The 21,732-nt window shown below is 39.5% G+C and overlaps 1 protein-coding gene across 3 annotated transcripts in view; it reads left to right on the forward strand.

Moving 5' to 3' along the window:
- PRKCH (protein kinase C eta) overlaps window positions 1–21,732 on the forward strand; it is a 223,423-nt gene that overhangs the window by 109,149 nt on the left and 92,542 nt on the right. For all 3 annotated transcript variants that reach the window (XM_027111430.1, XM_027111432.1, XM_027111433.1), the window contains exons 3-6: window positions 11,061–11,211; window positions 15,995–16,029; window positions 19,397–19,485; window positions 21,022–21,151. In XM_027111430.1, the coding sequence (XP_026967231.1) occupies window positions 11,061–11,211; window positions 15,995–16,029; window positions 19,397–19,485; window positions 21,022–21,151 (405 nt within the window). The remainder of the gene's footprint in view (window positions 1–11,060; window positions 11,212–15,994; window positions 16,030–19,396; window positions 19,486–21,021; window positions 21,152–21,732) is intronic.

The following is a 21,732-nucleotide window of genomic DNA, read 5'->3' on the forward strand; positions in this document are numbered from 1 at the left end:
CTACTCTGTATATTGTAATAATGATGAGTATATGTCATTATACATTTGTCCAAACCCATAGAATATATAGCACCAAGAGTGAGCCCTAAGGTAAACTATGGACTTTGGGTGATTATGTTGTGTCGATGTAGGTTTATCCTTAGCAACAAATGTACCTATTCCTGTGAATGATATTGATAATGGGGGAGGCTACACATGTGTAGGGCAGGTACAGGGGGTATATGGGAAATCTCTGTACCTCCTCTTAATTTTATTGTAAACCTAAAACTGCTCTAAAAATATATACTCTTCAAAAATATATGGAAAGGGCTTCCCTGGTGGCACAGTGGTTGAGAGTACGCCTGCCGATGCAGGGGACACGGGTTCGTGCCCCGGTCCGGGAGGATCCCACATGCTGCGGAGAGCCTGGGCCCGTGAGCCATGGCCGCAGAGCCTGCGCGTACGGAGCCTGTGCTCCGCAACGGGAGAGGCCACAACGGTGAGAGGCCCGCGTACAGCAAAAAAATATATATATATATACACATATATACATATATATGGAAAGGGAGCTTCCCTGGTGGTGCAGTGGCTAAGAATCCGCCTGCCAATGCAGGGGACATGGGTTTGAGCCCTGGTCTGGGAAGATCCCGCATGCCGCGGAGCCGCTAAGCCCGTGCACCACAGCTACTGAGCCTGCGCTCTAGAGCCTGCGAGCCACAACTACTGAGCTCGCGTGCCTAGAGCCCGTCCTCCACAACAAGAGAAGCCACCGCAGTGAGAAGCCCGTGCACCACAATGAAGAGTAGCCCCCGCTCGCCGCAACTAGAGAAAGCTCACGGGCAGCAGCAAAGACCCAACACAACCAAAAATTTAAAAATAAATAAATAAATTTTTTTTTTAATTAAAAAAAATGTGGAAAGACGTTTTAATTGGAAAGTGGTTGGCAAAGTAGCACAAAGAATATGACACCACTTACATAAGATTGCATGTCTATACAGTGTATATATTTGGCATGTTCACCAAAATTTTCAGTGATTATTTGTATAGTAAGATTGAAGATGACTTTTTTTTTTTGCGGTACGCGGTCCTCTCACTGTTGTGGCCTCTTCCGTGCGGAGCAACAGGCTCTGGACGCGCAGGCTCAGCGGCCATGGCTCACGGGCCCAGGCGCTCCGCGGCATGTGGGATCTTCCCGGACCGGGGCACGAACCCGTGTCCCCTGCATCGGCAGGCGGACTCTCAACCACTGCGCCACCAGGGAAGCCCCGTGAAGATGACTTTTTAAAAGAAAAGAATTTTTCTTTATTTCCTGTATCATCTGCATTTTCTCTAGTGACCGTATATTATCTTTATAAACAACTGTAATGAAAGAGCAAGAAGACATTTTTATATGCTGCCTCTGCTCTGATAAGTGAAACCACATCATGGTTTCATTATCCTCTTAAGTTCAGAAGGTTATCAAAGGGACGGGAGATACCCTGAGTGGGACATTTTCTCTCCAGTTAAATTTTCTCTCCAGGTAAAAGAAAAATTGCCAGATAACTGGAAAATGCTTCAATTTTTAAGCATATAAAACCAAGATACTTTATCTAACTTAAGCTTGGAGTTGTGGATAATGCCATTTTGAGATAATTTCCAGATAGTTGGGATGACAGAGTGATGATAGGGACAGACCTCCAAGGATCCAATACAAATTTGATGGAACAGAAACATATTTCCTGCTCATCCTGAAAGCTGATGGTTAATGATCCACTGAGCAATGTTCAATTTTCATTTTAAAAAACCGAAGAATGAAGAAGTGGCTGCTGGAAGTCTATTTACGGATGAAAGCAGTGGGGGAAATAAAATATTTGTAGAATCACAGAGTAGAAATCCTTCCCATTTTTCACAGTGAGTCACTGTAGGATCCTTGCATTTGTCACAGGGAACAAGAAGAAATCTCTGTCATTAAATTGTATGTGCAGAAAAGAGTAGGCACAATGATAGTCAAAGATTATTATTGTAAGAATTTTCTAGTTATACTCCATCTCATTCCACAGCAGCTTGTTAGTAAATATATACGGCAGCAAAATATAAATAAGAAGTCAGGACCAGGCTAAGTATGAATTCATTCTATGGTAGATGCTATGAATGACCTGCCCATATTTCCTCTCAGCCCACAAAGAAGGGCTGGAAATGCTGGAGAATTAATGTCCCCTTTCCTTGAAGCAGCCATTAACCAATATCAGATGGGAGCTGGAAGATAAATATCCCAGTTTCCTTGCCCCTTGAGGATGTTCTGCCCACTCTTAGAAATCCCTGAAGGAACCCAGGTGGCAGGATGAAAGGGAGGAGAAGATTTGATGGGTTCCTGAGAACTATGGGTCTGGGGTTAGGGAAGTCAACATTGGTATCTACTAAACAGACTTAGTGGAGGAGTTTAAGATCTTCTGGGTTCGTAATGAAAGGAATCCTGGTCCTCCAAGCCCATTGCTACTGGACTTACTCCTAGCCTACCACTGTCTTTCTCTGCAGAGCCTTGTGGATGCCCCATTCCTGGTACCTCAGGTCCAGACCCCAGAAATTGAGGACCGGGGGAAAGACTAGTCTCCCACCTGACTAAGGCCCACTTGAAAGTCTTTTTGCTGTCTGAGGACCCAACTTTCTCTCAGATGTTGGACAGTGGAAGCACCACCCTTTGGGGAAAATATACCCCCTACTACCTTACTATGGTTCAAATAGGACAACTACAGTAAGCCTGATTTCCATGCAGGATATTCACATACACTGTGAATTATGTGTATTTCCTGCACATAACTGGTTGGATGAAGGATGGATTTCAGAGGGGAGCAAACTTGTGCAGGGAGACTAGTTAGGAAACTATTTCACAGTCCAGATGAGAGGAAAAAGGCATGAACTAACTATACCCAATGAGCATGGGAGGGAGAGACCCAGTCAGATCATAGAAAGTTTAGTAGAACTTGACGATCAGTTTGTTGTGGATGGAGAAGGAGGACCTGAAGACATCTCTGCGCTGTTTTTTGGGTTTTTTTCTTCTTTTTCTGGATTACTCCAAGCATAGTGGTACTATTATCTAGGAAGAAACGTGGGTTCAAGAGGTTGGGGATGAGGGTTCAGCCTACAAATGTCAAGTTTTACGTACTTTGGGGATGTCTTGAAGAGATACTGAGAAGCTACTTAGAAACAAGTTTAGTAGTTAGAAGCCAGAGCTAGAGCTGCAGATTTGCGAGTCCTCAGTACCTAGGCAATTGTTGGAAGTCAAGAGATCTTTTGAAGTCTTGGAGGAGATGAGTGCCCCTAAAGACCAGAAGAATGGTGTACAAAGAACCTTGGGAAACACACATATTTAAAACGTTGGGTGGAAGAGAATAGCTGGTGAGGGAGACTAAGAAGAAATTGTGGAGTGAGAGGAACCAGATGTTATTGGAGCCAAGGTCCCTTTCTTCAGGGCTGAGGAGAGAGTTTGTACTTTGGACAGTACCCGTAGATACAAGGGGTGAAATTAAGAAGGAGGTGATTGGACGATGGGAGATCAGGGCTCTTATAACAGTGGGGTGAGAGGCCTTTCCCGAGGCTCCTGATGGAACCTGGGTACCATTACTGATGGCCGCATCCATGACCTCTGTTCTGCTCCTCTTTCTGCTGACAGAGGAGACTGGAGGGTTAGGTGGGGTTGGGTGAGAATGGGCTCAGCTTTCATGATGCTATGAGCCATGAGTCCTCTGCGAGAGGGTCAATCTAGTAACAAATTGTTTTTCCCTCCTCTTTCCAGTGATAGTCATCCCCATGAGTTTGCACGATGGTAGATGCTTTTGTAGACTGTGCGTCCTCAGAGGAAGCCAAGTCCCTGAGAAACACCTGTATATAGCTCCTGTAGAGTCAGGTCTCATACTACGTTGAGTTGAATCATTCTGTCTGAATTTAGAAATACCTATGAGTCATGTGATTCAGCTCTTTTCAAAAAACAGAAGATTCTGTTCTGCTCAGTGCCATTTGGGGGCTTTTGCTTGCCATTTTTAATACCAGCACTGTTTGTCACAACCATTGTGACTGGTGCTGGCGTAAATTCCTGGAATCCTCTCCCTATCCTGGTTCACCAGGTTCTCCTTCCTCTTCCAAACAACAGCTAATCTCAACCCATTTATGAAGTCTTCCTTAATTAATCAGACGACTAGGTACACAACTCCTGCGATTCTCTCTTCACTCAACACCCAATAAATGCTGTCACCCACTGGTTGTGTGTACCTGTTGTAAAGACTCATTTAAATTATGTATTTGCTTAATACGTGTGCTAATTGTTCTGTTATTATCACTATTGTCTCAGACAGGAATCATCTAAGTTTAAGTTCTTAAGCATCATTCTTTATCACACAGTTCTGTGATCACGTGGCTGCTTATTCAGTATGTTGGATAATACTAAGCAAAATTCTCTCACTACCTTATTGCATTACCTTTCAAGGATATTTTGTATTTTAGAGACATTAACAATATAGCACACTCTGGTTCTTTCTTGACTAGTAACTTTTGGTCAACACTAAGGTTTTCCTGTTTGTTTTTCCCATAGTCATCACCTCCCAAGTGCACACATGATAAAATGAATGTCTCAGGAAGAAGAAAAAAGACATAGCATTGCTCAGTAGTTCAACATAGTAAACAGGGTCTGGCGTCCCCACTTCTATCATTGGCTGCCTGACCTCACTTAACCTTCCTGTTAGTTTCTGTTTCCTCACCAGAAAATTTATTACTTTCCAGGGGAGAGACCCAGTTGATTCTAGAAGATTCTAGGAGACCCAATGTTAATAATGTTAATAAAGGACAAAGTGCAGGATGGTGTTAACTGTATGGTCCTGGGATAAGATCAAGAGTGGAGGATTCCGGGGGTAGTTCTGGTGCTAGCTAGCTACTAGATGAGCCTTGAGCACGTTGTTGAACTTCTAGGTAATGGTTTCCTAGGTATTGATTCTTCTTCTAGGCAATTAGGTGATTGGATTAAAAATCCCTTCTATTTCTTGAACTCTGAAGTAAGAGTTTTAACAACAAGTATAATAGGTAACACTTAGTTGCCACCTGCTAGGTATTTTTCTAATTATGTTACACTTATTATCTCAGCAAGTCCTCAAAATGGCCCTTTGAGGAGAGTTCTCTAGCCCTTCATGTTCTACAAATGAGGAAACTGAGGCATAGGAGATAAAACAAGTTGCCCAAGGTCACCCAGTTTATAAGGGGAAGAAGCAGGATTCACAGCTGGGCTCCAGATTTGAAGCGCTCACCCACCACACTCTCCTGCCTGCCATATATAAAGGCTGCACGACCTCCTCTGCACCGCCCCCTTGAAGACCAGATTTTAGTAAACCAAGTGCTTTTGCTGCTGAGCAAATTCAACTTAAATTGCATTCTACACTACATCAGAGGTATTTCCTTTATATGCTTTATATCAGTAATTCTAAAAATTAAAAAGTGCCGTAGATTTCTCTTTCTGATTTAATATGCTTACAGTCATTTGGAAACTTGGAACTATGCTGTTTTGACTCACATCAGAATGTTTCAGAAGTACTTTCTAATACAGATGTCTATGTCTGGTATATAAAGCCTTAAATTCAGGTAGGGAGAGCAGAAGACTAAAAAGGATGAAATATTTACTATTTTTGAGATCAGGTTTAGACCGTATGACAGAGACTTCGGAGAGCCACTCCTCCCTGGCAGAGCCTCACATCAGCAGCGCAAGTTTCAGACCAGCATGGCTTTCTGCGATGGAAGCTTACCCTGGGGTGGCTCCTACTCACTTGTGCCTCCTGAAGTTCTGAAAGAGTGTGTGGGCTGGCAATCAGATTTTATGAAATATAATTTTATTTCAAACTAGTTAAGCTTCGTTACATTTGACATAATTATTCTCCACCCTGTGGTTGGGAGGGCTTGGCAATACCAACTCCTGGATAAGACAGATCAGGGCTCCAGACCTGCCCACCTCCTGAGACTGGAATGTGAGTTTCCACTCTGGGGCACTGAGCCAGCTTCCTATTTACTTAGAGGCATTGAGCACCTCAGGAGCAAAACAGAGGTTGTGATGCAAGTTTTGGCTGCAGAGCATGTTAGGATGGCTTGATGTGTTCACCTAACACGTGATCTGAAAGATTTCTCAAAGCCCAGGGTACACAGGATTACATCGTCTTTTTTAGCCCTTCTAACTCAGTCCTAAGTCAACAGGAGGCCGTGTGAACAATGAGGAAGCTCCCTCTGCACTCTGATTGTCAAATGGGGGTTGAGTCTGTGCTCTGGGGAACACAGTTAAGTCCCAGAGTTGTTTCTTCCTGGTCAGGGCAGCCAGCAAAAGAATGGTGATAGGGAAAGCCATATGAAGCCATGGGGGCCCCGGTTTACTTACATGACTTAAATTTCTTGCAAATGCTGAGGTGTGGGTGAGTGTGTGTTTGCTTTCTAAACAAAAAGAGGCACATGTGCAAAAGAATAGAGAAAAGGGAAGAGTGAAGTTTAGTTAAAATGACCATGTATGAGGTCTTATGAGGCACCTGGGTATAGGAGGTGAAAGAGACATAACCCCTAGTTTCCTGGGATAAGGGAAAAGATGGAGGTGTGCTCCCAGGTTGCTGTGGAAACAGAGGGGAGAAGCATTTCACTCTGATTCAGGATTTGCCTTAGGCTCTGAGGCACACAGGAAAGTCTAAGTTAACTAGTTTAAAACAAAAAAAAAACAAAAAAAAAAGGAAGGAAGAACATTCCAGGGCGGGGTGAAAGGCAGGAGCGAAGGCATTAGGGGATGACCGACTTGGTGAACAACTACAAGCAGTTTCTTCCTATGTCCTTCCAGCTATAACAAATCACCTGGAAAATTGATAGGTCACATTACTGCAATGGTAATAGCTGTTGAGGGGGGGAAAAAAAGACCCAATTCATGAAATATTAAAACTGCAAGTGAGCTGACCTTTTAACCAATCTTTATAGTATTAAGGGATTAAATGAGTAAATTATTGGTAATTGGACCCCCAGGGAGAATTTAATTTGCATTTAGATGTGATAAGTGTTTAGTAATTCAATACAAGTTTTACTTTGGCCAGTACTGAGCTGGGTCTTAGGTTGGTGAAAATGTAGGTCAGGTATAGGGTCTTATCATTAGGCTAACTTTCATCATCTGTCAACAAATGAACATTAAAATCTGTTTATTTTGTGGTTACTAAATGGCTTCTAGAAGTATTGTGGAAGAGAGCAGTACAGTACAGTGACTTCTGTTCTTATGTGACCCTTATCCAAAATTGTAAGAACCTCTCAGGAATGTTGATTATGACACTATCCCCGTAGCGCTGAGGACAAAGGTATATTTTCATCTTCTTTAGATAGCTGGGAAACCTGAGAATGATAGTAATTGGGCTGCTTGCCAGAGATGTTACACACACACACCCCAAAACAAAACCTGAAGCAGGTACAATTTTAACCATGCTAGAGCCTCTGAAGAATTGGTATCTTAGCAACATTTATTTGGACTATTTCTACATTTTATTCTTTGAGATTTCTTGTATTGACCCTAATTTTTACTGTTAAAAAGAATATAATGATTGATATCTATATAACATATATTCCTGCTTTCTGATGTTTTTTTATAGAAAACAAATCCTAGAAGTTGAATTGTTGCATGAAAGGAAATGCACATAACACTTGGACAAGGTCACAAAAACACTAGCTCGAAAAGATATCTGCACCCCCATGTTCATAGCAGCATTGTTTACAATAGCCAAGATATAGAAACAACCTGTGTCTATCGATGGATGAATGGATAAAGAAGTTGTGATATATATACACAATGGAATATTAGCTATAAAAAAATGAGGATATCTTACCATTTACGTCAACATGGATGGACCTTGAAGGCATTATGCTAAGTGAAATAAGTCAGAGAAAAACAAATACTGTATGATCCAAAAAACAAACAGGAAAAACAAAACAACCAATTCACAGAAAAACAGATCAGATTTGTGGTTACCAGAGGCCGGGTGTAGGGGGAGGAAGAATTGGAGGAAGGTGGTCAAAAGGTATAAACTTCTGGTTATAAGATAAGTAAGTACTAGGGATGTAATGTATACAACATGATAACCACAGCTAACATTGATGTATGATATATAGGAAAGTCGAGAATAAATCCTAAGAGTTCTCATCACAAGGAGAAAATATGTATTTCCTTTTCTTCTTTCTTTTTATTGTATTTATATGAGAAGGTGAATGTTAGCTGAACCTATTGTGGTAATCATTGCACAGTATTTGTAAATCAGACCGTCATGCTTGTACACCTTAAACTTACACAGTGAAGTTAGGTCAATTATTTCCCAATAAAACTGGAATAAATACTTCGACAGGTATTTGTCAAATTGGTCACCGAAAGAAATCATTCTTGAAATAGCTACGTGTTGAATGTGACCATGTGCTTAGCTCTGGGCAAAACGTTTCTAACGCATTATCTCATTCAGTCCTTGGAAAAAACCTAGGAGGAAGGCACTACCTGGTTTATTAGATGGGAACACTGAGGCTTAGCAGGGTAAATACAGCCAGAGGATGGTGGGGCGAGGACTAGAGACCAGTTTATGCTCCTACCAGCAGAGGCTGGAGGTGCAGATTTCCCTACACTGTAGTAAGAGTAGGCATGTTAACTACCTTTATAAGTATTTGCCAACTTAAGAGGTAAAATGTCATTTACCTTGCAGTTCTTACATGTCTGTCTTGGATAGGATTGGACATCTTGGCATGTTTATTGTCTATTTGCATTTATAATTTTATGAATTCCCTGTTCACTTCCTCTGCCCCTTTTTTACTAGATTGTTTATCCTCTTTTCTTAATGATTTATACATATTATAAATAGTAACACTTTGTCACATGTTGCAAATCCTTTTCTCCCCAGTTTGTTTTAACTTTGTTTTGTGTCTGTTGACAAGTAGGACTTTAAATTTCATAGATTGCAAATCTGTGGATCTTTTATGGCTGTAGAAATTTGTTACCCTCATCCCATTCCTAGGAGTGTATTTTTTTCCCATGTTTTCTTTCTTTCTATAATTTCCACCTCAACATTTATCTGAGATTATTCGGGTGTAAGGAGTGAGGTAAAGATATTTCCCAAAAGGCTACCTAGTTGTCTAAACAGCACTTATTGAATAATCCATCTTTTCCCACTGATTTGAACCATATTCTCTTTCAGCCAAATTGATTTCTAGTTTTGGACTTTTCTTGAGGGGGTAGAGCACTGTTTAAATTATCGTAATTTTATAATATGTTTTAACATGTAGAGCAGGTCCTCCCTCATTGAAATTTTGGGACAGTTTTAAAATATTTATAGTACCAAATAAACCTTGAAAAAAATTGTCAAGTTTAGAAACATCCTTTGGGAATGTTGATTGAAATTTTGTTGAATTTAGATGTTAGATAGAATTGACAACTTAGTAGTATTGAGTGTTCCAATTTAAGACTTCATTTTTACTTTTCATACCCTTCAGTTGGTTTTATAGTCTTTTTTTCATATAAATCTTGTACTTCTGATAAATTATTTCCTAGATAATTTGGTTTTTTTGGTTGTATGAATGGGATTTTTTAACTTATTCTAATTGGCTCTTTTGATATACTAAATACCTTGACTTTTAATGGTTTATTATTGTCCATCACACCGAACTCATTTTTTTAATAGATTAGGCTGAATTCTCCTGAGTTTTCTAGTCATGCATTAAACAACTTCAAATAATGGTATCTTTGCCACCTTTTCCTAATAGTTTGATCTTTTGTTTCATTTCTAACAACTTTGGTGAGTACTTTCAGAATAATATTAAATAATAGTGGTGATAATTAGTCTTATTCGTTCTTAACTGTCACAGGAATTTTGTTAACATTTACCATTCAGTTTGATACTTCTGACCTGTGAAAATGTGTGTTAGTCATGTTAAAGAGACAATCTTTTAGTCTTTTCAAAAGAATTTTTTATTGGATTACAAGTTAAATTTTATCAAGTGCCTTTTAAACATCTATTGAAACTGTCATACTTATTCTTTCACCTATTAATAGAATAAGCTATAATAGATTTTGTAATAATATGCCCATTGTTATGCTCCTGAGAAAATTCCCACTTGGTCATAGTGAGTTTTTCTTTTTAAGATAATTCTGGGTAGTATAGAAGTTTCTGGTTATTTGAGTATATTGCTACTGGGAAAAGTCTACATAAAATGAATCCTTCAGAATTAGAGGTAGTCCTTTAAAAACTTTATCAATTCCTTCTAAAAAATTAGACTTTTTGGTTTATGTGACTAATTTTGACCATGTATTTACATGGAAATCTTCTATTTCTTCCAGGTTTTAAAATTTATTAGCAGATTATTCTTGCATGATTCCTTTAGTTTCCTTTGGAGCAGTGATTCATTTAAAAGCATTATTGAAGAAGGAATCTTTATTTTATAATCACAAGTCTCTGCATACATTGGAAAAGTTCTAGAACAGTTAGGTGGAAGATATCATTTATGATCTTTAAATGGTGCACAGTTTTTAGAGCCTTCAGATTAGGAGCCACTACTTTTAAAATATGAAATTAGAAAGGGAACTCTGAGTGTATTCCCAGTTAATTTCTGACTCTTCCAAGTTAACAGAGGTGGTGCTGGAACTGATGCTTTTGGGCAGGGCTCTCACTGTGTTGGGGGCAGTTCCCTCACTAAGTTTGTGAGGACAGCAGAATGAAAGGGGAGTAATGAGGAGCCCTGTTTGCCAGCCGGTCACTGCAGCCAGTCGGTGAACCTGAGGTCCCAGACAGCTGGACAGGGACTGCGAGACCATGCTGCTGTCACATACTGGCGCATCGAAAGTCTGGGGAGCCCACGCTCTGTTCCGGGGGAGACTGGCCCAAGATAGCCAATTATAACTAGGCAGTTGGGAATCCCAGGGTTCACGTATGTCTAACAAAGCATGATGATTTTCTGGGGTGTTTTACATCTTGAAGAAAGAAAAAAGTAATTTGGGGAGTATTTGAACTACCAAACTTTCTCATACATTAGGTGCTGGTAGGTTCATTACACATTATTCTTTTTTCCCTTCTTTTAATATATAGCTACTCTCCAGAGAGACCGAATCTTCAAACATTTTACCAGGAAGCGCCAAAGGGCTATGCGAAGGCGAGTCCACCAGATCAACGGACATAAGTTCATGGCCACATACCTGAGGCAGCCCACCTACTGCTCTCACTGCAGGGAGTTTATCTGGTAAGAGGTCCCCTGTCTTCTCTCCTCCCAAGAGCTGAGACTTCCTCTGGTTGTGTGTGATTTCAGGAGAAAGCATGATTATTAAGAATTGTTTTAGAATCTGATTTTTTTCTCTTACTCTAATATGTTGACCTAGAAATTTTAATCCCCAACAAAAAAATTACACAATTTACAGATTAAGTTTTATATGTTATTTCTTTTGCCAATCATGTTGGTAAAAGTGCTAATGAATCATGAACTGGTTAAAAAGCACTAATTAGAGAGAGAGGCTAATCAGTTAATAAATGATCTATCCCTAAGGAGGAAAGAAATGTCAACAGTATTTCTCTAAGAAGGCATGAATCACATGATGACTTATGGAATTAATTGTTGCAAGTAAACTAAACATACAGTAGTCTTCAGCCTTATAGTATGTAGACAAAGGTAATAGCTTTCAGTGATCACATACTATAATCCCTGGCATTTAAGAATCAAGATAATTAATAGTTGAGAAATTCTAGATGATTTGGGGCAATATCTTACTATACATGTTACTCAAGTGGCAAATCTATAATGTAAAATAAATTTAAGTAATAGTTATCTTCAATTAGAGGCAACATTAAACATATTTATTTGCAGAGAGAAGGAAGAAATACCCTCACATGCACAAAACATACACATACACACCCTTCTCAGGAGGAAGAAACACACTTTCATATCTGCAGCATAAAAGGAGATCTTTGTTTTTGTTGCAAATTTTAGTCATTTTGTTTAAGGCAGAAACACTTGATTCAGATTCATTTCTGAGTATTGATCAATTACTTTGTGTTTTGTGGGGGGTTTTGTGATTACTTTGGATTTTATACCTTTTAACAGTCAGAATGCAGCCTTAGTTTGTGTTTCTGGCCTTTTTAATCAAGAATATGGTCTTGTCTATGAACCTTTTAAAGTACTATTGGAATCTGTTTGCTAGTATTTTATTGAGGATTTTTGCATCTATGTTCATCAGTGATATTGGCCTGTAATTTTCTTTTTTTTGTGATATCTTTGTCTAGTTTTGGTATCAGGGTGATGGTGGCCTCACAGAATGAATTTGGAAGTCTTCCTTCCTCTGCAATTTTTTGGAATAGTTTCAGAAGGGTAGGTGTTAACTCTTGTCTAAATGTTTGGTAGAATTCACCTGTGAAGCCATCTGATCCTGAACTTTTGTTTGTTGAGAGCTTTTAAATTACTGATTCAATTTCAGTACCGGTAATTGGTCTATTCATATTTTCTATTTCTTCCTGGTTCCATCTTGGGAGACTGTACCTTTCTAAGAATTTGTCCATTTCTTCTAGGTTGTCTGTTTTATTGGCATTATAGTTGCTCATAGTAATCTCTTATGATCGTTTGTATTTCTGTGGTGTCTGTGGTAACTTCTCGTTTTTCATTTCATTGGGCCCTCTCTCTATTTTTCCTGGATGAGTCTGGCTAAAGGTTTATCAATTTTTTTTTATCTTTTTGAAGAACCAGATTTTAGTTTCATTTATCTTTTCTATTGCTTTTTAAGTCTCTATTTCACTTATTTCTGTTCTGATCTTTATGATTTCCTTCCTTCTACTAACTTTGGGTTTTGTTTGTTCTTCTTTCTCTAGTTGTTTTAGGTGTAAGTTTAGGTTGTTTATTGAGATTTTTCTTGTTTCCTGAGGTAAGCTTGTATCACTATAAACTTCTTTCTTAGAACTGCTTTGGCTGTGTCCCATAGGTGTTGTGGTTTTTTTTTTTAATATTTATTTATTTTTGGCTGTGTTGGGTCTTCGTTGCTGTGCACGGGCTTTCTTTTAGTTGGCGGCTAGCGGGTGCTACTCTTCGTTGCGGTGCGCGGGCTTCTCATTGTGGTGGCTTCTCTTGTTGTGGAGCATGGGCTCTAGGCACGCAGGCTTCAGTAGTTGTGGCTCGTGGGCTCTAGAGCGCAGGCTCAGTAGTTGTGGCTCACGGGCTTAGCTGTTCCATGGCATGTGGGATCTTCCTGGCAGGGATTGAACCTGTGTCCCCTGCATTGGCAGGCGGATTCTCAACCACTGTGCCACCAGCAAAGTCCCATGTCCCATAGGTTTTGGATTGTCACGTTTTCATTTTCATTTGTCTCTAGGTATTTTTTTTTATTTCCTCTTTGATCTCTTCAGTGACCCATTGGTTGTTTAGTAGCATACTGTTTAGCCTCCATCTGTTTGTGTTTTTTGCAGGTTTTTTTTTCTTATAGTTGACTTCTAATATTATAGTGATGTGGTTGAAATATATGGTTGATATTTCACTATTCTTAAATTTACTGAGGCTTTTTTTGTGGCCTAGCATGTGATCTATCAAGAATGTTCCATGTGCACTTGAAAAGAATGTGTATTCTGCTGCTTTTTGGGTGAAATGCTCTATAGATAATATCAATAAATATCATTTGGTCTAATGTGTCATGTAAGGCCAGTGTTTCCTTATTGATTTTCTGTCTGGATGATCTGTCCATTGATGTAAGTGGGGTGTTAAAGTCCCCCACTATTATTGTGTTACTGTTGATATCTCCTTTTGCATCTGTTAATAGTTGCCTTACGTATTAAGGTGCTCCTATGTTGGGTGCATATATATTTACAATTGTTATATCTTCTTGGATTGATCCTTGATCATTATGTAGTGTCCTTCTTTGTCTCTTGAAACAGTGTTTATTTTAAAGTCTATTTTATCTGATACAAGTATTGCTGCTCCAGCTTTCTTTTGATTTCCATTTGCGTGGAATACCTTTTTCCATCTCCTCACAAATATCATATGATACCATGTGGAATCTAAAAAAATGGTACAAAGGAACTTATTTACAAAACAGAAATAGACTCACAGACATAGAAAACAAATTTATGCTTACCAAAGGCAGAAGGAGGGGGCAGGGATAAATTAGGGGTTTGGGGTTAACAGATACATACTACTATATATAAAACAGATGAACAACAAGGACCTACTGTATAACACAGGCAACTATATTCAATATCTTGTAATAACGTATAACGGAAAAGAATCTGAAAAAGAACATATATGTATACATAGATATGTATATATATATATAAAATGAATCACTTTGCTATGCACCAGAAACTAACGCAACATTGTAAATCAACTATACTTCAATAAAATAAATTTTAAAAAGAAATAAGACATTAAATTTGTACACAATAAAAAAATAAATAAAATATAAAAGAAAGAAAAAGTATAGAGTCTTGTCTAAACCAAAGGCCCTAAACTGGCTGTCGATATGTATGAAGCCTAAAACTGTAGTCTTTAGGAAGACGTTCCTATTCCATTTTTTGATGAAAAAATTAGCATCTCTGGCAACTTCGAGCCCATTTTTCTTCTTTGCATGTTCCAGTTAGACCCACCTCTCCCTGGATTTGCCTGACCAGAAGGGTAATTGTCTGTTGCTCTTTTATTTCATGTTACACCATTTGGCTTCCCTCCTTTACGTGACCTGTCTGCCCCTGTAGGCATTTGTGGTGACAACCTGTGATCTCAACTAACGTTCTTAATGGAAACTTACTTGATAATTTCACCAATTTTTTTTCTACCAAGGAAACTTTAACTCCCACCTAACTGGCCTTGTGAAACACACGCACACGCACACACACACACACACACATGCACACACACTTAAAATAGTGGTTATGTGTTTTATATATATATACACACACACACATACACACACACACACATACACACACACACACACACATATATGATTAAGCACATGGACTCTGTCATTCAATCTCATCACCAACTAGATGTGTGAACCTAGACAAGCTATATAACCCAGCAATGTCTCCTCATTTGCAAAACAGAGACAATAATTTTATTTTATTTACATAGTAAACTTTTATATGCACTAGAGTGCCAGGCACTGTTCTAAGTATTTTACATAATCAACACTTTTTATCTTCATGATAACCTTATAAAGTAGGTACTGTTATTATTATACCTTTTTATATATTAAGAAACAGTGGCTCAAAGTAGTTAACAACTTGCCCCAAATCACATCCAGGCCATCCAGCTTCAGGATCTGTGCTCTAGGCCATCCTATTCTATGTGCTACCTCACGTGGCTTTTATGAGGATTAAATGAGATGGTAGAGGTCAGCTGCTTGGCTCATGGCCTGGCATATCCTACTGGCTTAGTAAAATGTGGTTTTTGTTAATAAGAATGAGAATCATATCACCATCACCCAGAGACTGTATTAGGGAGAGACAGAGATGGAAGCTGTGGGTATGATGGGCATATTGTGACCGCACTTCTGCTCCCCAGTGGACTCTGGGTGATGTGGGCACACGGAAGATGGAAGATGCCTCAGGTCAGGCAGCTGGAGTGGACTCACCTGTTTACATCCATATGTATATCTGCATCTGTTTACTTCACCCTCTGCATGTCTTTATGTGTATGTGAGAGAGAATGATCAGTAAGGCAGTAAAGTGAAACTTCAGGAAGAGGCTCAGTCATACACACAGAGGAGGTTTATTTTCACTGAGGACTTGGGGGATTGCCGCAGCGATGGGTAGAATGAGAACTGCCAAACTCACCTGTTTGTTATTTGGAGCATTCTAACTCATCAATTTCCTCCTTGTCCTGTGGTAACAAAAAAGGGCTTAAAAAGGACATTATTTCTGCTGCTTCTCTGAAATTGTGTTTTTTATAAAGGACCAGAGGACGAAATTTGTTTTCCTTAAGTACTGTAATTATAGGAACATTGTTGCTGAAATATTTGACTAATGGTTTCTTTTTTCTCTATTGTCTTGAACAGGGGTGTATTTGGGAAACAGGGTTATCAATGCCAAGGTAAGAAAACATTTTAAAACTATGTTTAATCTTGTTCCTGTGTTAAAAAGTGATTATACCAAGAGGAAACAGGATACATTCCATTAATATTTTGGTAAATAACTCTCTGTAGGTCAAATGAGACCCCCGTAGAATTACAACCCTTTAGTTTTGTTTAAATTTTAGCCATGTCTTTTTGTAGACAAAGTAGAGGGGATGTTTTTATTTCTGAATCCAGGATACCTATATACGTGTAGTTGTTTAAAGTTTTGTCTCTGCAGGATCATGAACATACTAAAAGGTAATGCGATTTTGTGAGCAGGACCCTTGAGTCTTGAAGATAAATTTTTGGTGTTTTACAATCCCCTTGTCCGTAGGAGTGAGAAGTAGCACAATGCTGATTTCTCTTTACCTGAATTGGAAATAGAAGCTATTATCCAAGTTGCTTTTTGGATTTTCTGAATTTAGTTAAATGTGAGAATGTTCAAAGTTAGGCTGTTAAAGGTCTTGTAAGTTATTATCCATTCAATTTATTTTGATTTTCACAATTCTGAGATAACCTCGATTAGTGTTCCGGAAGAATTGGAATGAAATAAAAAAGGAAAGAGGAAAAGAAGGCTCCTTAATCTGGAGGTTTAGCCAGGCTGGATTGGACTTTTCTTTTATTTGGGCCTCCCTCATCATTAACTTGAGCGTCATCTCATGGTTTATCCATATGGTACCTATTATCTTAATTTACACCCTACAGATCATTGGTAAAATAGTACTACCTATCCTAGAGTGGTAACCTATGGTAAACTAGGTAAATAAAGAAATCCCACCTTCTCTTCTGAAGGAGGGGAAGTAAAATATTATTTCCCTTAGAAGAATGGAGTAAGACATACATTTGGATGTAATTTTGACTTTAATATGTATGAACAATTCTGAGTTCTCAAATTTAGGAAAAACTGAATTGATATGACAACAATAATTGACCTTCTGCTATTAATTTCAGCCTCAACTGAGAGCATAGTTCACAGGTCAGAATCAATGTCACTTTTTGGCTTGGACCTCTCCAGCACAGGGGTATGCTCTGTCCATCTCATACATACAAAGATAACTTGAGAACCTCTTGGTAAACAAGATTACATTTTTGAGTTTAAAAATACATGATTTGTGACGTATCTGTTGTGTTTTTAGTTTATTTCTTCTACCATGGCCCATAGTGCCAGGATATTTGAAGAGCTGATTTTCAGTGGGCCACCTGTTAAAGGACCAGGAAAGAACACTGGTCAGGAGACATGAGGACACTAATTTGTTCACATCTTGCAAAGGGATATAAAACCACATGCCTAGTTGGAAGGATATACCAATCATGCTAAAAAAAGCAAACAGATTAAAGTAGTCTTCAGAACAAGGAAATTTATAAAGGATAAGGGAGGGCATTATGGAATGATAAAGGGAGTCAGTTTTCCAAGAAGACATAAAAATCTTTAACGTATATGCGCCTAATAACAGGGCATCAAAATACTTAAGGCAAAAACTGATAGAACTGCAAGGAGATATAAACAAATCCACTATTATAGTTGGATTTAATTTTATTTACTATCTCAGCAGTTTCTGATTCTGATTGATCAGCATTTCTGCCTGATCCAGCAGGCAGAAAATCAGTAAGAATATAGTTGACCTAAACAGCACTATCACAACTTGATCAAATTGACATTTATAGAATTCTCCATCTAAGAGCAGCAGAACACACATTCTTCTCAAGCTTACTAGGAACATTTACCAACATAGACCACATTCTGGGACATTGAAACAAACCATAACAAATATAAAAGAATAGAAATCATAAAAAGTATCTTCTCAGACCACAGTGGAATTAAACTAGAAATCAATAACCAAAAGATAGCTCAAACACCTCCAAATATTTGAAGATTAAGCTACATATTCTAAATAGCACATGGGTCAAAGAAGACTCAAGAGGAAATAAAAAATATTTTAAATCAAATGAAAATACAATTTATCAAAATTTGTGGGAGGCAGTGAAAGCAGTGCTCAGACGAAAATTTAGAGTATTAAATGCATATATTAGAAAAGAATAAAGGTCTAAAATCAATAATCCAAGTTTCCATCTTAAAAAGGAGAGAAATTTAAGCCTAAACTGAGCAGCAGAAAATAAATAACAAAAATAGAGTACAAAACAGTGAAATTGAAATTAGGAAAACAATTTAAAAAATCCACAAAACCAAATGCTATCAATAATCCTCCAAAAAGATCAATAAAATTGATAAACCTGTAGCCAAGCTGACTGTGAAAAAAACAAATGCCTTGGAATATAAGATTTTTCTATGTGAAGGATTCCCTCATATAAAAAGACCAGTTCTCTGGGCACTTTCAACTTGGTTCTCCTGAGAATTCAATCTGATGACAGCTAGATTTGTTTTAGATTATAGTGCTACTTGCTGACATGTCATCTCTCTTTATGTATTTAATCCTAGAAGCTTCCATATGTCTTGAAAGATCTTAAAAATGATGTGTATTTTCATATTGCTTCATTGCACATGTTCATCCTTTAATGGAAACTGGACTCTGCACTCTATCAGTTGTCTGAATGAAAATTAAAAAAATGTTATTTAGAAAGTTCTAACTATTCAAGCAATTGATTGGGTCATTCTGCAAATACTTAATGAATGCCTACTTGGTTCAAGTCATCATGCTGGCTGGGAATCCTGAGGACATTAGAGGCTGTATGTGGAAGATCTGAAATGAGGGAGGCCAGCTAGAGGTTGTAGGAGACTAGAGGAGGGAGAGAGTTTCAGTCTAGAAGGGGAGCCATGGGGAGTATATTTTCATAAAAGAGACATTTTTTAAAGTTGTGTCTTGTTATACATTTAAGGTTTAGTGAAGTGATAGGAAAGGAAGATACCCCAGGGATTGAGAGGGACATGGACAGTGTGTTGGGGAGAGTGAAGACTTGCGCCAGGAAGAGCACCTAGTCTAGTTATTAGTGGAACAAAGAGCCCCCAGAGAAGAAAGGTGACAGGTGAGCCTGGGGTCGGCTTGGGAGAGCCTGAAACCCATCTGGGAAATTTCAACTCTAGTTTGACTGACTGTGAGGCACGATTGAATGCTTTAGATTATGGGCCTGAGGTGACCAGAATCATATGCTGCGAGATGATTCCTCTGGAGGTTGGGGCAGGAAGGAGGAAAGCCAGGAAGGATGACATTAGTTCCGGACCTGAGTATGAATAGTTCAGGCGTGAGCAAAGGCCTGAGTTAGGGTGGTGGTGAGGAATATAGGAAGAACGGGAGCATTGGCTGCCATCATGTGGGCCCACCATCTAAATCAAACCACCATGGCCTGGTGCCTCCAATAAATGTATAATCGCTGGATTTAATTTCCTAGTGTGCACCTGTGTCGTCCACAAGCGCTGCCATCATCTAATTGTTACAGCCTGCACCTGCCAAAACAATATTAACAAAGTGGATTCAAAGGTGAGATAGCAGTTTGCTGATTAAGTGCCTGCATGAGCTCATGCGAGCACATTCTCTCTATCTCGCTCTCTCGCTCCCTGTCTCTCTTGCTCGTTCTCTCTCCCCCTCTCGCTGCCTCTGTCTCTCTTTCTCTCTCTCTCTCCCTTCTTCCCTCTGCTTTTCCTTCCTCCCTCTCATTCCCAATTCCCTTCCACACTCCTTGAAGCCAATGGTGGTATCAGAATTGAAATTTCTCTCCTTTTTATATTATGGCATTTGTATTTCTATACTTGCATAGCTTGACCTGTCCTGGAAGTGACTCCATTAGTGATCAGCTGGGTAAAAGCTCTAGGGATCAGTTCTACTAATTTGCAGAGAGATTTCCCTGAGTTTGGCATCAGATGACTGGGATTTGAATGTAGAACCCAGCCTCTGCTAGCTAGCTTCTCTCTCAGCCTCAGACCTAAAATAGTATCCATACTACAAGATAGAATTGATATGGTAAGTATGTTGTTAACTGTAAATTGCACTTCCTAAATAAAGGGACCTTTGGCCCCCTCCAGCCTCTCGAGGAATTTCAAGGAGGATCTATATCTATACATAAAGGCTTGAACATCACTCTTGCCATTAGCATTGCATCCAGCTGAGGTGGGCGTACATTCTCAATTCTGGAGGTAGAAGGCAGTTGGAGTATTACCAACAGTTAGCAGTGGATTTACAGATGCACTGAAGAGTCCGACTCTGGAACTCGATGGTTCTTTACAGTATACACCCAGGATGGCTGAGAGTACACACAGAGGCATGTGTACTTTCTTTTATGAGAAGGAGGCCAGAAACGTTTCAAGAGGAAACGTTTGCCCCACGACTTGTTATGTGTGTCTCTGTTGTTATTGCTTCCAACTGTGATATAGACTATAGAGCATACGCCTAATTTAACTGTTTGCTGGAAACAGTACTTGAGATTTCACCTGATCCTGAGAAGTGATCGTCTGTGAGATAAAAGCAGAATCTTTGCACTCAGATATCAAAATACAAAGACAGGCAGAGGCTGGAAGGGCTGAATAAGATCACCAGTTGAATGTCACTTTGGAATAAATTCCTTCTGTGGTTCCCTGTCCTCTGGGGGTCACCCCATCCTCATGACGCAATTTCTGGAAGAACTTGTGGTGATAGCAAGTGTATGTTGCCTGTAAAAGATGTCTTGAATCCTGAAGTTAAAAGGTTCTAGAAATAGACATGGGTGTGAGGAATTGGCTAGGAGAGAAACACGGCCAAGTGAATGTAAAATGTGAAATGAATATTTAAATTTCTGTTAATCTCCCAAGATGGTGGACAGGTTAATGTATACCACACATTTCTGTCCAGCCAGTCTTGTTCGCTAGAAAATGTGTTTCGTCTGCGTGGTGAGGCCTGGGTAATTCATCGTGGCTGAGCAGTAATAGTATACTCATCTCAGGTGTCATAGTAACACTTTGCGTTTGGTGGGCTCCTGTTACAGTTTTCACAAAGGTGTGGGTATGGAATTTCAGCTCTCGTCCTCCTGTTTCCTTGCTACAGATTGCTGAGCAGAGGTTCGGAATCAACATCCCACACAAGTTCAGCGTCCACAACTACAAGGTGCCAACGTTCTGTGATCACTGTGGCTCCCTGCTCTGGGGGATAATGCGACAAGGACTTCAGTGTAAAAGTGAGATTCTCGGGGGCTTGGTACCCACTTCCTCGTGAGAACACCTTGCTGCGAGCTCTCAGAATTCTGCAGTTCAGAATCTGACCTAGGACGGATGGTTTTAGATACCTTGTAAATGAACATCTTAGTGGCTCTCTCTATATGTATGTGTCCCTCGTCAGGCACGTAAAGAGAGCTGCATGTGAGCCACAGATTTCCTAACCATGGAATGTTTACTCACTTGCTAAATGAAATGTCCTGTCTGGTTAACTAACCCGTTGGCTATCCTCTATTTAGTACTGAGTACAGGCTAGTCATTGTGTATTTCCATAGGTATTTGAAAGAGGAAAAGATGGGATCTGGTCAGAAAGGGAAGATGGTGGGAGGTGAGGTGGCCAGCAGAGAAGGTTGAGTTGTGAGTAAGAGCTAGCAGGAGAGTTGGTTTGATCACCTCACCAAAAATAAGCAGGAATTGGGTTATAAAAGCATAACCCAGGGCTTCCCTGGTGGTGCAGTGGTTGGGAGTCCGCCTGCCGATGCAGGGGACACAGGTTCGTGCCCCGGTCCGGGAGGATCCCACATGCCGCGGAGCAGCTGGACCC

The sequence above is a fragment of the Aethalodelphis obliquidens genome, unplaced genomic scaffold (genome assembly GCF_003676395.1).
Source record: "Aethalodelphis obliquidens isolate GAN/ISIS:26980383/991018 unplaced genomic scaffold, ASM367639v1 scaffold10, whole genome shotgun sequence".
NCBI lineage: Eukaryota > Metazoa > Chordata > Mammalia > Artiodactyla > Delphinidae > Aethalodelphis > Aethalodelphis obliquidens.